General features: G+C 43.6%; 1 protein-coding gene and 1 pseudogene across 1 annotated transcript; both read right to left on the reverse strand.

The window, feature by feature from the left end:
* Window positions 1–373: 373 nt before the first annotated feature.
* On the reverse strand, window positions 374–16,517 carry LOC139368875 (DEAH-box helicase 35). The gene is made up of 20 exons (XM_071108321.1): window positions 16,432–16,517; window positions 15,661–15,788; window positions 15,477–15,569; window positions 14,867–14,944; window positions 14,559–14,663; window positions 14,397–14,458; window positions 14,193–14,262; window positions 13,545–13,604; window positions 12,950–13,062; window positions 11,931–12,027; window positions 11,692–11,850; window positions 6,976–7,186; window positions 6,703–6,827; window positions 6,207–6,452; window positions 5,954–6,031; window positions 4,899–5,028; window positions 4,726–4,807; window positions 4,542–4,613; window positions 4,195–4,306; window positions 374–2,759 (listed from the first exon to the last, which is right to left on the reverse strand). Exons 1-20 carry the CDS (start codon window positions 16,490–16,492, stop codon window positions 2,721–2,723), a joined length of 2,121 nt encoding a protein of 706 aa, XP_070964422.1. The 5' UTR covers window positions 16,493–16,517; the 3' UTR covers window positions 374–2,720.
* LOC139369040 (U2 spliceosomal RNA) lies at window positions 2,304–2,409 on the reverse strand (annotated as a pseudogene).
* Window positions 16,518–19,218: the final 2,701 nt, after the last annotated feature.

Below are 19,218 nucleotides of genomic sequence, written 5' to 3' on the forward strand. Positions count from 1 at the left end.
TACAGCACCAGTATTTGAGGACACCAGTAAATTCACCCAGGACTCAGGTGTAGGATGAACTTTCCCCTAAACACTGATCTAATGGTCATTATAAACTGGGTGGTTCAAGCCCTGAATGCTAATTGGCTGAAAGCTGCAGTACATCAGTATGACAAAACATTTTTACTGCTCTAATTAAGTTGGTAAACAGTTTATAATAGCAATAAGCACCTCAGGGGTTTGTGATATATGGCCAATATACACCACGGCTAAGGACTGTGTCCTAGCACTGTGCTTAGAACAGCCCTTAGCCGTGGTATATTGGCCATATACCACACCACCTCAGGCCTTATTGCTTAAGTTGAAACCATTTAACAGACACAGACAGGCATAGTTGAGCCCATGACCATACGGCTTTATTTCAAGATGTGGAGGGATACAGCTGCTTATCAGAGCTGGGCAACTACAGACTACAGATTACACTGTGGCTTTGTGACAGACGCATCAAGATTCTCAGCACAGAGGAACATCAGTCATCTCACAGTCAACTACATTTGTGCAAATCTACATTGTGATCTTAGCAGTGTCCTTAATAGACTACCATTTAACATGCAAGAGTATTTCACTTGTAGTCATTCTACTATTCAGATTGCATTGGATCATCTATGGTATGTTAGTTTTCCAGAGTTCATTGTACCTAGAAAGGACAAGGAATTGAAAGTTAAAATCATGCAGACTTAAGTCAAAGTAAGGACAGCAACCTTACTGAAATCAAAGCAGGTCCTATGGTCTTGTTTGTTTTCTTACTCTAAAGCTTTTGGGGGGCATTTTTTTTACCCAATAATAATAGCAATCCTAGAGAAAAACAAAGAGGAAGAGCAAATCAAGACAGGAGCAGGGTTTGTTGTAATATATGGGGTGAAACATACTTCAAATGGGCCATGCTATCTGGTATCCTTCGGACGTCCCCCCCCCCCATTGAAGTTAAAATGTAAAATGTTAAGGTTAGGGTTATGGGTAGGGACATCCAAAGGAACCAAGATAGCAATGACCCATAAAAATGTGTGCCTTCCTTTCTGTTGAACATTACTGGTCTTGACACTGACAACGGTGTACAAAAGAACAACTGATTTATGCAAACCACAACCAATGGCGATATAGGGAAACAGTGGTGGGCCAAAGAGAAATGGCTCAAAAATATAAAATGTTTACATTTTTAGGCTTCACATGCATCTCTGAATGCACTTATTCCTATGGAAAAATGGCACTTACATTTTTCAGTTTTGATTGCTTCTTTTGCACTTAAAATGCTTGATGGGTTATTTGCACATTTCATACCAAAATGAAATGTGAAATATGGTTAGATCATTTGGCACAGAACGGTTAAAAAGGCCACTATGTTTGAGATAGACAGTAGTAAAGAGTTGTAGAGACGCTGTCTAAAAGCAAAGAGGTCTTTTTCACAGTAATAACCCAGAACGCTACATTCTGGGTCCACAAATCAAATCCTAAATGGATTTTCCATCTGTGGCACAAGCTTATAGATCTGTGCCACTGAGTCAAAACACTTATGATTGAAGATTGCAGGGTTCTCCAACTCTGGTCCTGGAGAGCCATTAGGTGTGCTGGCTTTTGTTCCAGCCCGAACACGTCTGATTTAGCTAAACGTGATCCAGATTGAAGACCATGAGTAGTTGATCGATTGTGTTGAGGCTGGGTTGGAACAAAACCCTGCTTTTCCCGTATCTCTCCAGGAGTGGAGTTGGGGATTCCTGTTCTAGAGAGACAACTATTGGAAAAAGGAGACCGCTAGCCTTGGTACTGACAGCTACAGTAGAATGAGACGAGCACCCAGTCTAGGAGAGGAGCAAATTATTACAAAATAAGATACACATTTTTTGCACCCCCCCCCCCCCCCACCACCAAAAAAAATAATTTAAATTTTTTTTAACTTTTCACATCCTCACACTCAGTCTTCATTTATTTACCGCGCCATGCCACGATTCAAATCAAACCCCCCATAGCAATGTTTACACAGCATCTTGGTTTTACAAATTACTGCACATATACACACACACAGATTATCTTAAACTGGAAGCATCTACCTGTGGAGTCTAGCTGGTGTTGGTAGGGATTTTATTTGACCATGGGGAAAAAGAGCTACTGCGTAAATACTACAGGGTTCGATTGAATTGAGCCCAAAGCCATAAAAAAATAACCATGGAACCAAGGACCAGGCATGGTACCGCCATTCCCTGGACCCGAGCCTGCCTGGTCTCTATATGTACAGGTGTGGATGGGACCTGGTCTAGCTGGCCATGCTGGAAAGGACAGAACTATGGAGCTCTCCAACCATATTATAACTATCAGACATTAAACTGATAAGAACAGATCCTACATTTGATCTAAGCCAAAACGCAGTAAACTCAGAACAAACATCCCATTTACTTGCTCATTTGTTCTGTCCCTTTCAGAATGACCCTCTAGTGACTGCCATGTGGAATGGGAAATAAATATATAATACAGATTTGTACAGGGTGATAAAGGGGAAGAGGGTATCAGAATGGGGATGGGGGGGCACAGTGTAGGTTTAGGAGGGGTGTTCTCCTTTCTCCTCTTCGGGTCTTACCCAGTACCCTGCTTCCCATGACTCTGTTCCCCTAACGCTGGTCCTCTCTGGGTGAGGGGTTGGAACCAGGATGTAGTGGTCAGAGTTATGAGAGGCGCAGACAGGAACCAGCTCAGAGGACCCTGGATCTCTTGCTGGTTAGTGACCCATGCTAACAGATGGGGAGAAGGAGATACAGACAGAGAGAGAACAAGAGGGATATAGAGTGAATCAGAGAAAGACGAAAATAAACATATATGGTAGTGTTTTATTAGGATCCACATTAGTCATTCCTGAAGCAGCAGATACTCTTCCTGGAGTCCACACAGAACATCAATAGACTGTTCTACATGCATAAGACACAATTAGATCCAAAACAAGGTCCTACGGACAGTTGCACGCATGTATACACTATATATACACAAAAAGTAGGTGGACACCCCGTGAAATTTGTGGATTCGGCTATTTCAGCCCCACCCATTGCTGACAGGTGTATCAAATTGAGCACAACGCCATGCAATCTCCATAGACAAACATTGGCAGTAGAATGGCATTACTGAAGAGCTCAGTGACTTTTAACGTGGCTGTCATAGGATGCCACCTTTCCAACAAGTCAGTTTGTCAAATGTCTGTCCTGGTCGACTGTAAGTGCTGTTATTGTGAAGTGGAAACGTCTAGAAGCAAAAGTGGCTCAGCCGCAAAGTGGTAGTTCCAAACTGCCTCTGGAAGCAACGTCAGCACAATAACTGTTCGTCAGGAGCTTCCTGTAATGGGTTGACATGGCCGAGCAGCCGCACACAAGTCTAAGATCACTATGCGCATTGCCAAGCATTGGCTGGAGAGGTGTAAAGCTCACTGCCATTGGACTCTGGAGCAGTGGAAATGCGTTCTCTGGAGTGATGAATCACGCTTCGCCATCTGGCAGTCCGAAATCTGGGTTGCCAGGAAAAAAAACACTAACTGCCCGAATGTATAGTGCCAACTGACGGATGATGGAGGAGGAATAATGGTCTGGGGCTGTTTCATGGTTCGGGCTAGACCCCTTAGTTCCATTGAAGGAAAATCCTTTACGCTACAGCATACAATGGCATTCTAGATGATTCTGTACTTCCATCTTTGTGGCAACAGTTTGGGGGAGGCCCTTTCCTGTTTCAGCATGACAATGCCCCCATGCACAAAGCAAGGTCCATTCAGAAATGGTTTGTTGAGAACGGTGTGGAAGAACTTGACTTCCCTGACCTCAACCCCATCGAACACCTTTAGGATGAATTGGAACGCAGACTGCGAGTCAGGCCTAATCACCCAACATCAGTGCCCGACCTCACGAATGCTCTTGTGGCTGAATGGAAGTCCCTACAGCAATGTTCCAACATCTAGTGGAAAGCCTTCCCAGAAGAGTGGAGGCTGTTATATTAGCAAAGGGGGGACCAACCCCATATTAATGCCCATGATTTTAGAATGAGATGTTCAACAAGCAGGTGTCCACATACTTTTGGTCAGGTAGTGTACATAATGTGTTATGGGTGTGCTTTTTTAAAACTTTCCTCAGAACAAACAGGCGAGAACAAAAAGAGTAGAGTATTAGAAAGACAGTGTTTTTCTCCTACCTTAGCCTGCTTGTAAAAGTGGGGAGCAAGCTCGACCAACCAGGAGGACTCGACAGCTGTGACATCACGCATGTAGTACTTAGAGGTCTGCACGACTTCATTGAAGACAACCCTGGGGGAGGACAAGGCAGTGTTAGACGCATATATAGGAGATTCATTCCTCTCCTCTGAGACCCAGACATATTTGATCTATTCCAGAGCTCAAACACCTGATTCAGTCAACTATTCATTATGCCCTTGATGAATCAGCTGAGCTAGTTTAGGGCTACAACAACATAATGAAACCTCTGGGGTCCCCGGGGAGAGGTTTGAGAACCCTTGGACCAATGTAAAAGCCAAATCCTCACCACTTCGTAGGCTTTTCTCCAAACAGCACGGAGTTTGGATGGATGTGAAGCTCTCTGTCATCCCGTAGAGTCCTGGGAAACAGAAGGTGTGAGGAAGGGATGAATTAACTGTGGAGACATTGAACTTAGTCAAGGCAAAAGCAATGAGCAACAGACAATAGTGTTTCAGGTAGTTGGTAGTCACCTGTAGGATCCTGAGTGGTGCATGCGGGCAGCGTTGGCAAAAAACCCAGACACAATGCATCTCAGGATCACATCCGGGTCACCTGGACAAGACAAAAAACCAATTCAATTTGAACACCGTAAAGAGGTGCACATAAAGGATACAAACAGGACAGAAATGTGGGGTATACACACCTTCGCTGGAGGTGCGTGGCACCTTGAATTTATTCATGAGTCGCCTGAGCTGTTCTCGTACAGTCATGGCTCGCTGCAGACCCTTGTAGTTGAGGAAGTGTTCCTGACACCACTGAGAGCTCTTCTGGTGCTAGATGGACGAGGTGGGGGGTTAGAGACAAACCAGTTTTAGGTTAAAACCATTTAGGTTTTATTCCCTCTGGAAAATAACACGGGTACTTACAATGAACAAAAATATAAACACAACATGTAAAGTGTTGGTCCCATGTTTCATGAGCTGAAATCCCAAAAAATGTTCCATACGCACAAAAAGCTTATTTCTCTCAAATTCTGTGCACAAATGTTTACATCCCTGTTAGTGAGCATTTCTCCTTTGCTAGGAAAATCCATCCACCTGACAGGTATGGCATATCAAGAAGCTGATTAAACATGATCATTACACAGGTGCACCTTGTGCTGGGGATACTAAAAGGCCACTCTAAAATGGGCAGTTTTGTCACAGAACAAAATGCCACAGATGTCTCAAGTTGAGGAAGCGTGCAATTGGCGTGCTGAAATGTCCACCAGAGCTGATACCAGAGAGTTGATTGTTCATTTCTCTACCATAAGCTACCTCCAACATCGTTTTCGAAAACTCTATGCAAAGGAGATATGTCGCGCTGCACGAGACAAATGGTGGTCACAACAGATTTCTGATCCACACCCCTACCTAAGGTATCTATCTGTATGCGTAACTGTATTCCCAGTCATGTGAAATCCATAGATTAGGACCTAATATATTTATTTAAAATGACTGATTTCCTTATATGTACAATTTTTGAAATTGTTGCATGCTGCATTTATATTTTTGTTTAGTATAGTTTTCAGGAATGCAAATGATTAGTAAAGCTGATCTTTAGCACCAAGTCCTGAAAATATATAAATCTAAAATGTTATATCATTCAGCAGAGTGCTTTACTGTTCATGGACCATGTTCATATAAAAAGATTCAGGTTGATCGCTGCTAAACGGAAGGCTTCATTCCTAGCAGTGGCCCATACAGTGGCAGTGCCCACCTTGATGAAGGCTTCGTAGACATTGAGCATGGTGAGATGATCTCCTTCCGCCACAGCAAACTTCCGATGCTCCCGCGCCTATGGAGGAGGGAGGAGGATGGGAGCAGAGAGAGAAACATGCAGACAGAGGGGGAGACGAGAGGTGATTAGGATGGTAGATGCCGTGCTTCTCGAAGCACAGACAGACATACAGATCTGCACAACAGAATGTTTTAGACTGGGCATTCAACATGAAGACATCTGCAACACTCACTGCTGGTTTCTTCTGATTGGCTGGCACCATGAAGATGTTTTGGATCTGCATCATGGCTGCTATGGTAACAATCTCCTTGGAACAGCCAAAGTTTCCTGACTCCAGCAGCATCTTGGCAAACATGGGGCTGAGGGGGAACTCTGCCATACGCACGCCCATAGGGTCAGTCAGACGACCATACTGGTCCAGACCCCCCAGGGCGTAGAGCAGCTCCAGTGCTTGGACCATGGACTGGGCTGGAGGAGGCTAGAGTAGGAACAATTATAAAGTTAGTTTAATACACAGGCTATCAAAGTTAATAATTTGTTGACAACCAGTTTTGGTGCTCTTTGAGTCAATTCACCATCTTTTAGAATTGTGAGCCTTTCACAGTGCTCTTAATCTTGTGTACAGACTACTTCAGCATCTGTCCAAATTCCGAAAATGTTTAGATCTGAGTAAACCCAAGATTACAGTGCTCAAAACAAAGTACACACATTGTATTGGATGGACTCACAGAGAGAAAGCTGAATCGCAGCACGTTGTCTATGCCCAGAGCTTTGAGCTGCAGGATGACAGGGGCCAGGTTGGTACGCTGCATCTCAGGAACCGTGGACGCAGGCAGCTTCTCAAAATCCTCCTCTGGAGCACACAGACAGGTCAGAACACACACCACAGCACAGGGCTGATCTGAGCAAGCTTAGAGCTGTCTTGACACTTTTCCCCCACACCGATGGCCTTTTCCGATAACACACACAGAGACCCCACTCCCTCCCTCACACATACACACCTGTGTATAGTCTGAAGCACTTCCCGGCTCGGTTGCGTCCCCCTCGTCCTGCCCTCTGACTGGCTGAGGCCTTGGAAATGGGCGTGACCACCAGCGACTCGATGGCAGTGCAAGGGTTGTACGCCCGCAGCTTGACAAACGCACAGTCGATCACAAACACGACGCCGTTGATGGTGATGGACGTCTCTGCTATGTTAGTGGCCACCACCACCTTAGAGAACCAGAGAGAGCGCTTTAACATAGACCACCCACTCCTGTATATCCAATACAGGGCTTTTATAAAGCACATGCTTCAGCCACTCAGATCATTTCATCCTGTGGCAAAGTGTTTTCATGGCTCGGTCCTCTTAAGGAAGCTTACCGTATACCCATGGTTGTCCTATGTCCAAGCGGAGGTATAAAAGCATTCTTTGCCATCTGAGGGCTTGACAAACTTTTTTTTGCCACTTGTCCTTCAGATAATTAGGAAAGATTTTTTTACTTGTCCAAATGTTAAAGTCACCCGTCACGTTACTCCCACCCCTAGAAAAGGGTCTCCAACACCAGCCCGCGGGCCGACAGTTGGCGAATACTGCTGCAAATGTTTAAAAAACGCAATTGGCAGGAAAACACCGTTCTCAAAAGCCCACAGATTAAAATATCCATCAGAAATTAAGGGGAGATCTAATGATGCATCAACTAGCATGGTTCACTAATATGACTAGGATTATCATCAACTAGCATGGTTCACTAATATGACTAGGATTATCATCAACTAGCATGGTTTGCTAATATAACTAGGATTATCATCAACTAGCATGGTTCACTAATATGACTAGGATTATCATCAACTAGCATGGTTCACTAATATGACTAGGATTATCATCAACTAGCATGGTTCACTAATATGACTAAGATTATCATCAACTAGCATGGTTCACTAATATGACTAGGATTATCATCAACTAGCATGGTTCACTAATATGACTAGGATTATCATCAACTAGCATGGTTCGCTAATATGACTAGGATTATCATCAACTAGCATGGTTCACTAATATGACTAGGATTATCATCAACTAGCATGGTTTGCTAATATGACTAGGATTATCATCAACTAGCATGGTTCACTAATATGACTAGGATTATCATCAACTAGCATGGTTTGCTAATATGACTAGGATTATCATCAACTAGCATGGCATGGTTCACTAATATGACTAGGATTATCATCAACTAGCATGGTTTGCTAATATGACTAGGATTATCATCAACTAGCATGGTTTACTAATATGACTAGGATTATCATCAACTAGCATGGTTTACTAATATGACTAGGACTATCATCAACTAGCATGGTTCACTAATATGACTAGGATTATCATCAACTAGCATGGTTCACTAATATGACTAGGATTATGCCTTTGGCTGCTGGACAATAAAATAACATTGATTTAAAACCAATAGAACATGAGAAAAATGCTGGTTTCAATGTCATATTAAGCATTATAAAATACACTACATGTCCAAAAGTATCTCATTCCAAAATCATTAATATGGAGTTGATCCCCCCTTCGCTGCTGTAAGAGCCTCTCCTCTTCTGGGAAGGCTTTCCACTAGATGTTGGAACATTGCTGCAGGGACTTGCTTCCATTCAGTCACAAGAGCATTAGTGAGGTCGGGCACTGATGTTGGGTGATTAGGCCTGGCTCACAGTCGGCGTTCCAATTCCATCCCGTGTTCGACAGGGTTGAGGTCAGGGCTCTGTGCAGGCCAGTCAAGTTCTTCCACACCCATCTTGACAAACCATTTCTGAATGGACCTCACTTTGTAGACGGGGGCATGGTCATGCTGAAACAGGAAAGGGCCTCCACAAAACTGTTGCCACAAAGATGGAAGTACAGAATCATCTAGAATGTCATTGTGCTGTAGCGTAAAGGATTTTCCTTCACGGAACCATAAAAAACAGCCCCAGATCATTATTCCTCCTCCACAAAACTTCACAGTTGGCACTATGCGTTCGGGCAGGTAGCTTTCCCCTGGCATCCGATAAATGCAGATTTGTCTGTCGGACTGCCAGATGGCAAAGTGTGCATCACTTCAAAGAACAGGTTTCCACTGCTCCAGAGTCCAATGGTGGCGAGTTTTACACCTCTCCAGCCCGAAGCTTGGCATTGCGCATGGTGATTTTAGGCTTGCTGCGGCTGCTCGGCCATGTCAACCCAATTCATGAAGCTCCCAACGAACAGTTATTGTGCTGACGTTGCTTCCAGAGGCAGTTAGGAACTCGTAGCAAGTGTTGTAACTTGAGGACAGAATTTTTACGCGCTTCAGCACTTAGTAGTCCCATTCTGTGAGTTTGTGTGGCGCTAGCAGGGCATAAATTTGACGAACTACCTAGTTGGAAAGGTGGCATCCTATGACGGTGCAACATTGAAAGTCACTGAGCTCTTCAGTACGGGCCATTCTACTGCCAAAGTGTGTCTATGGAGATTGCATGCCTGTTTGCTCAATTGTATACACCTGTCAGCAATAGGTGTGGCTGAAATAGCAGAATGCACTAATTTGAAAAGATGTCCAAATACATTTGGCCATGTAGAGTAATTCCCTCAACATTTCTATGGTCGTATTTTAGGCTACTTTGAAACAAGTTAAGACATGCTTCATAAAATGACATAAAACATCCAGGTTTTAAAACAAATCATTTTATGGTTAAATAGTTTCAACATGATGACCGCCTCCACTAACGTGACCATTTGACCTGAACACTACCGTTCCTCGAGTCAACAGAATCAACTAGCATTATCTTTATTCTGTACAGGCTTCCTTCATTTCACTCTGTCATTTACAATAGTATTGTGGAGTAACTACAATGTTGTTGATTTGATCCATCCTCAGCGTTCTCCGGTCAGTCATTAAACACCAACCTTTTAAAGTCACCACTGGCCTCATGGTGAAATCCCTGAGTGGTTTCCTTCCTCTCCAGCAACTGAGTTAGGCCCCTGTGTCCTTGAAGTGACTGGGTATATTGATACACCATCCAAAGTGTAATTAATAACTTCACCATGCTCAAAAGGGATATTCAATGTCTGCTTTGTTAAATTTACCAATAGGTCTGACTTTAACTGACTTGTCCGGCCCATACAGATCCAAACACGACTGCTGCAGTAGAGAAATACATTTTATGCCAGCAGCATACCACCCTGCATACCACTGCTGGCTTGCTTCTGAAGCTAAGCAGGGTTGGTCCTGGTCAGTCCCTGGATGGGAGCCCAGATGCTGCTGGAAGTGTTGTTGGAGGGCCAGTAGGAGGCACTCTTTCCTCAGGTCTAAAAAATATCCCAATGCCCCAGGGCAGGTATTGGGGACACTGCCCTGTGTAGGGTGCCATCTCTCAGATGGGACGTTAAACGAGTGTCCTGACTCTCTGGGATCATTAAAGATCCCATGGCACTTATTGTAAGAGTAGGGGTGTTAACCTCGGTGTCCTGGCTAAATTCCCAATCTAGTCACCTAATAATCCCCAGTTTACAGTTGGTTCCTTCATCCCTCTCCCCTGTAACTATTCCCCAGGTTGTTGCTGTAAATGAGAGTGCTTTTCACAAGAGCAGCACTTTTTCTTGGTCAATCATAAGTCATCAAAGCGGCAATAGGCTACAGTCATAGAGCATCGCTCAGTGTGTGGCAAAAGTTAGGAGATATCTAATCAGTGAAAGATGGAATTAAAATTACGGAGTAAAAAGGAGAAGGATAGGCTACAACGACCAAGAGCAAACAGGTAGGCAGGCTGCTACTTAATATTCTGAATGGAGTTATTTGTAACTAAAATGAGAAAGTGTATGAAGTGCAGCATCAGTTAGCCTAGCTAGCTAGCTTAACTAGCTTCTCCTGGTTCGATGCAATCCAAGACAGGTACTATGCAATCATATTTGATGATAAATAACCTAGCTATGGCAGCCCTTAGTCTATTATAGCGCGAGTCGGCTTGGTTGGTTTCCGTCTCTCCTCCCCCTCCTCCCTCACAGTATGCCCCCTCCCCCGTCTGCTAGTGGAACCTCTCTCCCTCCTTGTGTGCTTTATCAGCTCTGGTTAATAAAGTAGCTTTTCTGATGCTTTGTTCACCTGGAGCGGACTGGGATCCACCTAGGACTATATGGAAGGAGTCTAGATGTCCTTGGGTTCGTTTGGAATGGCTCTCTATATTTTTAAAAAGTATGCTTATCGGGTCCAGGTGGGAAAGACCCAGGTCTATTTCAGAACCGGTCCAACTTTTTGGATCCGTGAAGACCACTGTGTGAAATCTTTCTGAAGTCCCTGTAGGCTTTTTTTTATTTATGTACATAAAAAAATGTATTCCAATGTTAGCCTCTCTGATCAGAGTAATTATTTGATATTGGGATGTGTGATTTTTTTCTCTTGTCCATTTAGACAACCAAAATCTATATTCTTCTTGTCCAACAATAAATAAATAAATCCATTAGTTTTTACTTGTCCCGGACAAGAGGACAAGCCTTTATGTTGGACGCTGCATCTCTTCAGGACGCTGATATGATACATGCATCATATGCAGTACCACTAGACCAGCTCTCACCAACCCTGGTCCTGGAGAACTAGAAGATGTGCAGGCTTTTGTGCCAGCCCATTAACAAAACAACTAATTTAACTTTCCATTGATCAGGGTTGATGACCACTGCGTAGGGACATTGGGACGGAGTACAGAGGCAGATTGAAATTCACCTTGCGGACAGTAGGGGGCGTCCTCTCAAACACCTTCATCTGGTCAGTGTAGGGCAGGCCTGCGTACATGGGCAGCACCTTGAGGTATTTCTTCATGCCGAGACGGCCCAGAGCCCTGGCCTGCTCCTGGAGCAGAGACACCACCTTCTCTACTTCCTCCTACAGGACACACACAGGTCACACACAGGTCACATGACAACAAGTACCCAGTTCAAAATCAAACCGTAAGAGAAACACACCTGTCCAGTGAGGAAGGCCAGAACATCTCCATCATCCTCAGTCTCATGGATCTTCAGCACCGTCTCCACTGTGGCCTTCACATAGTCTGGGACTGGGCTGGGGACAGAGAGATAGGGGAGACAGTGTATAATGACTGGGCTGGGGACACAGTGTATAATAACTGGGCTGGGGACAGAGCGATAGGGGAGACAGTGTATAATAACTGGGCTAGGGACAGAGAGATAGGGGAGACAGTGTATAATGACTGGGCTGGGGACACAGTGTATAATAACTGGGCTGGGGACAGAGCGATAGGGGAGACAGTGTATAATAACTGGGCTGGGGACAGAGAGATAGGGGAGACAGTGTATAATGACTGGGCTGGGGACACAGTGTATAATAACTGGGCTGGGGACAGAGCGATAGGGGAGACAGTGTATAATAACTGGGCTGGGGACAGAGAGATAGGGGAGACAGTGTATAATGACTGGGCTGGGGACACAGTGTATAATAACTGGGCTGGGGACAGAGCGATAGGGGACACAGTGTATAATGACTGGGCTGGGGACAGAGCGATAGGGGAGACCGTGTATAATAACTGGGCTGGGGACAGAGAGATAGGGGAGACCGTGTATAATAACTGGGCTATGGACAGAGAGATAGGGGAGACAGTGTATAATAACTGGGCTGGGGACAGAGAGATAGGGGAGACAGTGTATAATAACTGGGCTGGGGACACAGTGTATAATAACTGGGCTGGGCACAGAGCGATAGGGGAGACAGTGTATAATAACTGGGCTGGGGACAGAGCGATAGGGGAGACAGTGTATAATGACTGGGCTGGGGAAACAGTGTATAATGACTGGGCTGGGGACAGAGAGAAAGAGAGCGCAGACAATGTGAGGAGATGCTCAACTCAGTCTGTCCTGAGCTTGATTAATTCTGACACCAGTGAAACATTAATTATGTGGGGCTGTAGAATGTGATCATATGTGACAGGTTTGGAGACAGAAGAGACGCTCAGAATTCCATGGAATACCTGACAGTGTAGAAGACGTCAACGGGGAAGGTGCGTCCCTCCACCGTCAGAATTCCACACGTGTCCTTGTTAGGATCTCCAGTCTCATTCAGGTTAAAGAACTCTTGGAATTTCTGCAGCCAAGTTGATAACATAGGAGTGGGTTAGATGTAGCCAGGTAAACAGGCTTGTCACTGGCATGACCACAACAAAGGAGTTGTTTGTTTCTAAGACAAAATAGATACTTTATCAAAACTGTATTCGCAAATGTGAAATTTAACTGTACCTAAAGTGAGATTTGGCTGAGCTACACAGGGAACAGAATTACTACAGCAATTCTGAAAAATTCCTAAGAAGCAAAAATTGCTGAGCTGGCGAACATAAAAACCATTTCTGCACAAGACAACAACAAAAAAAATACAGTCTGATGTCCCATCTGGCTTGCTGACTGACGCAGTCATGAGCCGACTGCATCTTCATCTGTCTGCACTATCTTGGTAGTACATTTCAGATGTCAGTGCACTGTGGTCTCTCATGACATCAGCTCATCTCTCCCAGTTCCTTTGTTTCTCTGTACTGAAGCATATCTGTCCATCTTAATGAATCAGAGAATCACCTTGGCATCCAGAGTGGCAGAGGCCACTATCAGCCGGAGGTCTCGGCGCTTCTTCTGAATCTAGAGAAGGATGAAACGAGGAGAAAGCTTTATTTAATTGATTTAATAGATTTCATATGCATTGTTAGCCTAACTGAATGCACGGTCAGTGGAAATACATTACAGTGAAGTAGATAGAGCTGTTAAAGCTGGGAATCCTTAGTTGCTACATACATTTCTTGACTTCTAAATTAAACATACGCCCATTGATTCTTGAAGAACATAACTTATAAATGCCCGATGAGCTTAGTACAACGGCCGCACCCAATCAGAAACGCAAAATATAAGCTTGTTATACTCCAATATTTATTTTATTTCACCTTTATTTAACCAGGTAGGCTAGTTGAGAACAAGTTCTCATTTACAACTGCGACCTGGCAAAAATAAGGCAAAGCAGTCAATATAACATTGCATAGCCTCATAACTCAAGTTTTTATATCATGGATGGTCAGTCCTCTGATCCATAGCTGTGGCTTTGAGTTGAAGAGTGGTTTCATTCCTCCAGGCCCATCCCTCAGCGTTTTACCAGAACATAGGCAAGGTAAACACTTTGCTATCGTTTCAATTAAGGATTCCAGCATTAATAAAGGAGACATGCACAGAAGCTACCTTCTTTAGCAGGCCGATGGCTATGTCCGTGTAAAGGGTTCTTTCATGGGCCTCGTCGAGCATTAGGACACTGAGGAGGAAAGATAGACAGATCCCTGGGGTTAAAACAGGATGAACCCAGACTATGAATCCACCATTGATATTCAGTCTGAGGCTAGTATTGCATAGCCAATACTAGGTCAGTTTGTTAGTGAAGTTATTCACCTGTACTTCTTCAGTAGAGGATCAGCCATCATCTCTCTCACCAGCATCCCATCTGTCAGGAACTGAGAGAGAAAGAGAAAATTCACAAGGAAAACAGCCAACAAAAGGAATTTATGGTACCACTATGTGTCAGGGGACATGGCAGCAGGCTGAGTGTAGTACCTTAATGCGGGTGGCATGGGGGTCAGAGCAGTCATCAAAGCGAATGGTATAGCCCACCTCATGCCCCAACAGGGCTCCACGCTCTTCTGCCAAACGATTGGCTACCTGACAGGAAGAGAGGGGAAACAACCTCAGTCAGGCAGAACTGTCTCTTAAAAAAGTGCCAAAATACAGTTATTTTAATGAAGTTATATCATTTTTTGCAACTCTTTAAAATGATAAAAGGGACTATTTGATATTCAGGGCAGTAAGCGGTCCAAAGGGCCAGCAGAGCTCAAGGAGAATGTGAGGGAGATAAGAGTACTTACTGAGATAGCAGCCACTCTACGAGGCTGTGTCACACCAATCACCTTCCCCTCAGCTGCCCAGCCAGCCTCCAGCAAATACTGAGGTAGAGAAAGAAAGGAAGGGGTAAGAGAGAGGGGAAGAGTGGGATGCAGAAGAGCAAGAGAAAGACAGAGGACAAGGGGGAGTGTGAGAGAGAAAGAGAGCGAGGGGCATCAATATAAAGTCTAGGACAGCCTACTCAGCAGAAATTAAGTCCCACTTGATTTGCTCCGAACCCTGGTTGCATAGAAGAGAAAATGGCTAGTAAGCAGCGGACAAGGTCACTCTCCCGCTCTGTAAGAAGGAAGCTGTGTGAAGGGTATCAGTCCACTGCTGCAGTGTCCTGCCTGGAGGCTGTTCTACTGGCTGGAAAAAAAACTCAGCTTCGCTAGTGGAAGACTGGGGTGTCCATAGTATTCTCCACAGTAATGAGTCAAGTGTTCCCCAACCCCAACTTCTATATTAATCTGTCCTACTTCATGAGAATGGTCAAAATCTTCATATTAAGTTAGAACTAGCCACATATGAACTGCTGCTTGAGCCAACTCTGTCGTTGTCAAGCCTGGCTACTGTATATTAGCTTATCCAAACCTGGGGGATCTGTGTAGTCTTCCCACATCCTGTCTCTCCTACGATGATCACTGTCTGGTAACTCTCCACCAAGTAGAGGATGTTGTTTCTGTGCTGAAAACAACATGGCAGACATGTCAACAGGGCTCCTATGATTTAGTCGAAACAATAAAAAACACTTTACTAATGAGAGTTGATGAGCAACCTTGAAAACAGGAAGTTTCTGTCGCTGCTTCTCGATGGACAGCGCGGTGTGAGGGTTGAAAATGATGGGGGAGCCTGTCGTTTCTGTCGTGACATGCCGCTCCTCCGATATCCCGGGGGCCTCCGAACCTTAGACACAGACGATGATGATGTAGTATAATCAAAGAACGGCGTAAATTCATGATCAACCATAATCAACGTCGCAATGAAACAAATACAACATTGATAAGATTACCTAATACCACAGATTGTTTATCTGCATAGTGAAATGCTGCTGACAGCTTGGATTCAGCTAACGTTTACATAACTAACGCCTGATATGATGACAGGCCAATATAGCTGTAGATATATTGTTACTGCAAAGGGACGTGCAAAATCCCCCTTACCTCCTTATGCATAACCGAGCGGGAACCGAATGATAGTAACTAGCTAGCTAGTTAGTTAGCTACACCCCTTTACATCCTAGCCAATGTGGCTTGACAACGTATGTTTTGTCATGTTGGAAAACTTAAATATGTTCACAATCCTCAAGATAGCAGTAAATAGTTACTAACGTTTCCGTTAGCTAGTTAACGTTATAACTAGCTAGTATCAATGACAATGGACCACAGTAGTAACGTTAGCGATCATAACACAACGCAGGCGGGAAAAAACGTTGGTTATCTGCAATAAATATCTTACGCACTAATTCACATGCACAAATTAATACACTTTTTACGTGAAACGACCAAATGCATGCAATCATTGTCTAATTTAACAATATTGCGCTTACCCGGTTTCCAAAATTTCATCGTGGAGAGGGGGGCCGCCATCTTGGCCTCTACGTCACACATTTTTTTCTAGCCTAATGGTGCATTCAACACAACTGAGAACAAGGAAAAATACGAGGTCAAATCATGACGTCAGTGATTTTCAGGTCAGGAAGTCGGAGCTCAAGCAAGATGCCCGAGTTTATGACTTGGAATTACGAGTTGGATGACCGTTCAAAACAATTTTTCCAGGTTGTGCGCGTTTTTTACGAGTTCCCAGTTGTCTTGAACGCACTGAGGTCGGATGTCGGAGATTTCGATTTCCGAGTACCCAGTTCCTAGTTGTTTTGAACGCGGCATAAAAAAAGTGAGAAAAAAAACATAAAACGCGGTGTTATGAGTATGACGTCATGTTTACGGCGCGATTCCTTGAGTGTTTATTATTTTGACCACAATATGGCACAAATGACCATAGGTTAAAGTCAATGCTTTATGCTATATATATATATATATATATATATATATATATATATATATATATATATAAATATATATATAAAACATTTTAAATGAATGAAATTTGATTTGATTTGATTTATACAGTATTAAGTATTCATCATACCCTTTGACTTATTTCACATTTTATTGTTAAAGCATGAAGATTTTATTTTTTTTCTCAACCATCTACACACAATACCCCATAATGACAAAGTGAAAACATGTTTTTAGAGCTTTTTGCAATGAAATACAGATTTATCTCATTAACATAAGTATTCACACCCCTGAGTCAATACATGTTAGAATCTCCTTTGGCAGTGATTACAGCTATGAGTCTTTCTGGGTAAGTCGCTAAGAACTTTGCACACCTGGATTGTATAATATTATTTTTTTAATTCTTCAAGCTCTGTCAAGCAGTGGCAGACTTACCAGTAGCCAAAAGAGGCAATTGCCTCAGGGCTCACATCATCAAGGGGCCTCCTGAGCTGGGCATAATTTAAAAATAATAATATTAGCAATCATTTAAAAATATATATTTTCTCAGCTTGAGAATCAAATCAAATCAAATGTATTTATATAGCCCTTCGTACATCAGCTGATATCTCAAAGTGCTGTACAGAAACCCAGCCTAAAACCTCAAACAGCAAGCAATGCAGGTGTAGAAGCACGGTGGCTAGGAAAAACTCCCTAGAAAGGCCAAAACCTAGGAAGAAACCTAGAGAGGAACCAGGCTATGTGGGGTGGCCAGTCCTCTTCTGGCTGTGCCGGGTGGAGATTATAACAGAACATGGCCAAGATGTTCAAATGTTCATAAATGACCAACATGGTCGAATAATAATAAGGCAGAACAGTTGAAACTGGAGCAGCAGCACAGTCAGGTGGACTGGGGACAGCAAAGAGTCATCATGTCAGGTATTCCTAGGGCTCAGGTCCTCCCACCCCCCATGCTCTGCTCGAGGCCTTCCACTCGAGACCACTGTCCAGGTTAATGAGGCCACATTGTTGACAAAAAAGGCCTCCAAAAAAGTTAATGAATCCATACAGCCGAATAATAATTCATAATAGATCAATATTTATTTCCATAACTTTTTTATTTTATTTTATTTTTTATTTTTATTTAACAAGGTAAGTCAGTTAAGAACAAATTCTTATTTAAAATGATGGCCTACCAGAAGGTAAAAAGCCTCCTGCAGGGTCAGGGGCTGGTATTAACAATAACAAATAAAATAAAAATATAGGACAAAACACACATCACGACAAGAGAGACACAATAACACTACATAAAGAGAGACCTAAGACAACAACATAGCATGGCAGCAACACATCAAAACACAGCATGGTAGCAACACAACATGACAACAACATGATAGCAACACAACATGATAGCAACACAACATGGCAGCAGCACAACATGGTAGCAGCACAAAACATGGTACAAACATATTGGACACAGACAAAAGCACAAAGGGCAAGAAGGTAGAGACAACAATACATCACACAAAGCAGCCACAACGGTCAGTAAGAGTGTCCATGATTGAGCCTTTGAATGAAGAGATGGCCATAAAACTGTCCAGTTTGAGTGTTTTTTGCAGCTCATTCCAGTCACTAGCTGCAGCGAACTGAAAAGAGGAGTTACCCAGGGATGTGTGTGCATTGGGGAACTTTAGCATAATGTGACTGGCAGAATGGGTGTTGTATTTGGAGGATGAGGGCTGCAGTAGGTATCTCAGATAGGGAGGAGTGAGGCCTAAGAGCGTTTTATAAAAATGCATCAACCAGTGGGTTTTGCGACGTGTATACAGAGAGGACCAGTATACAGAGGAGTATAGAGTGCAGTGATGTGTCCTATAAGGAGCATTGGTGGCAAATCTGATGGCCGAATGGTAAAGTACATCTAGCCGCTCGAGAGCACCCTTACCTGCCAATCTATAAATTCCGTCTCCGTAATCTAGCATGGGTAGGATGGTCATCTGAATCAGGGTTAGTTTGGCAGCTGGGGGGAAAGAGGAGTGATTACGATAGAGGAAACCAAGTCTAGATTTAACCTTAGCAGCTTTGATATGTGCTGACATAAGGACAGTGTACCATCTAGCCATGCTCCCAATTACTTGTAAAGGTGACTACCTCAAGCTCTAAACTCTTAGAGGTAGTAATCACACCTGTGGGGAGAGGGGCATTCTTCTTACCAAACCACATGACCTTTGTTTTGGAGGTGTTAAGGGCAGAGAAAGCTTGTTGGACACAAAGAAAGCTAGGTCATAGAGTGTTTAACACAAAATCCAGGGAGGGGTCAACTGAGTATAAGACTGTGT

This window comes from Oncorhynchus clarkii, chromosome 16 (assembly GCF_045791955.1).
Source record: "Oncorhynchus clarkii lewisi isolate Uvic-CL-2024 chromosome 16, UVic_Ocla_1.0, whole genome shotgun sequence".
NCBI classification, from domain to species: Eukaryota; Metazoa; Chordata; class Actinopteri; order Salmoniformes; family Salmonidae; genus Oncorhynchus; species Oncorhynchus clarkii.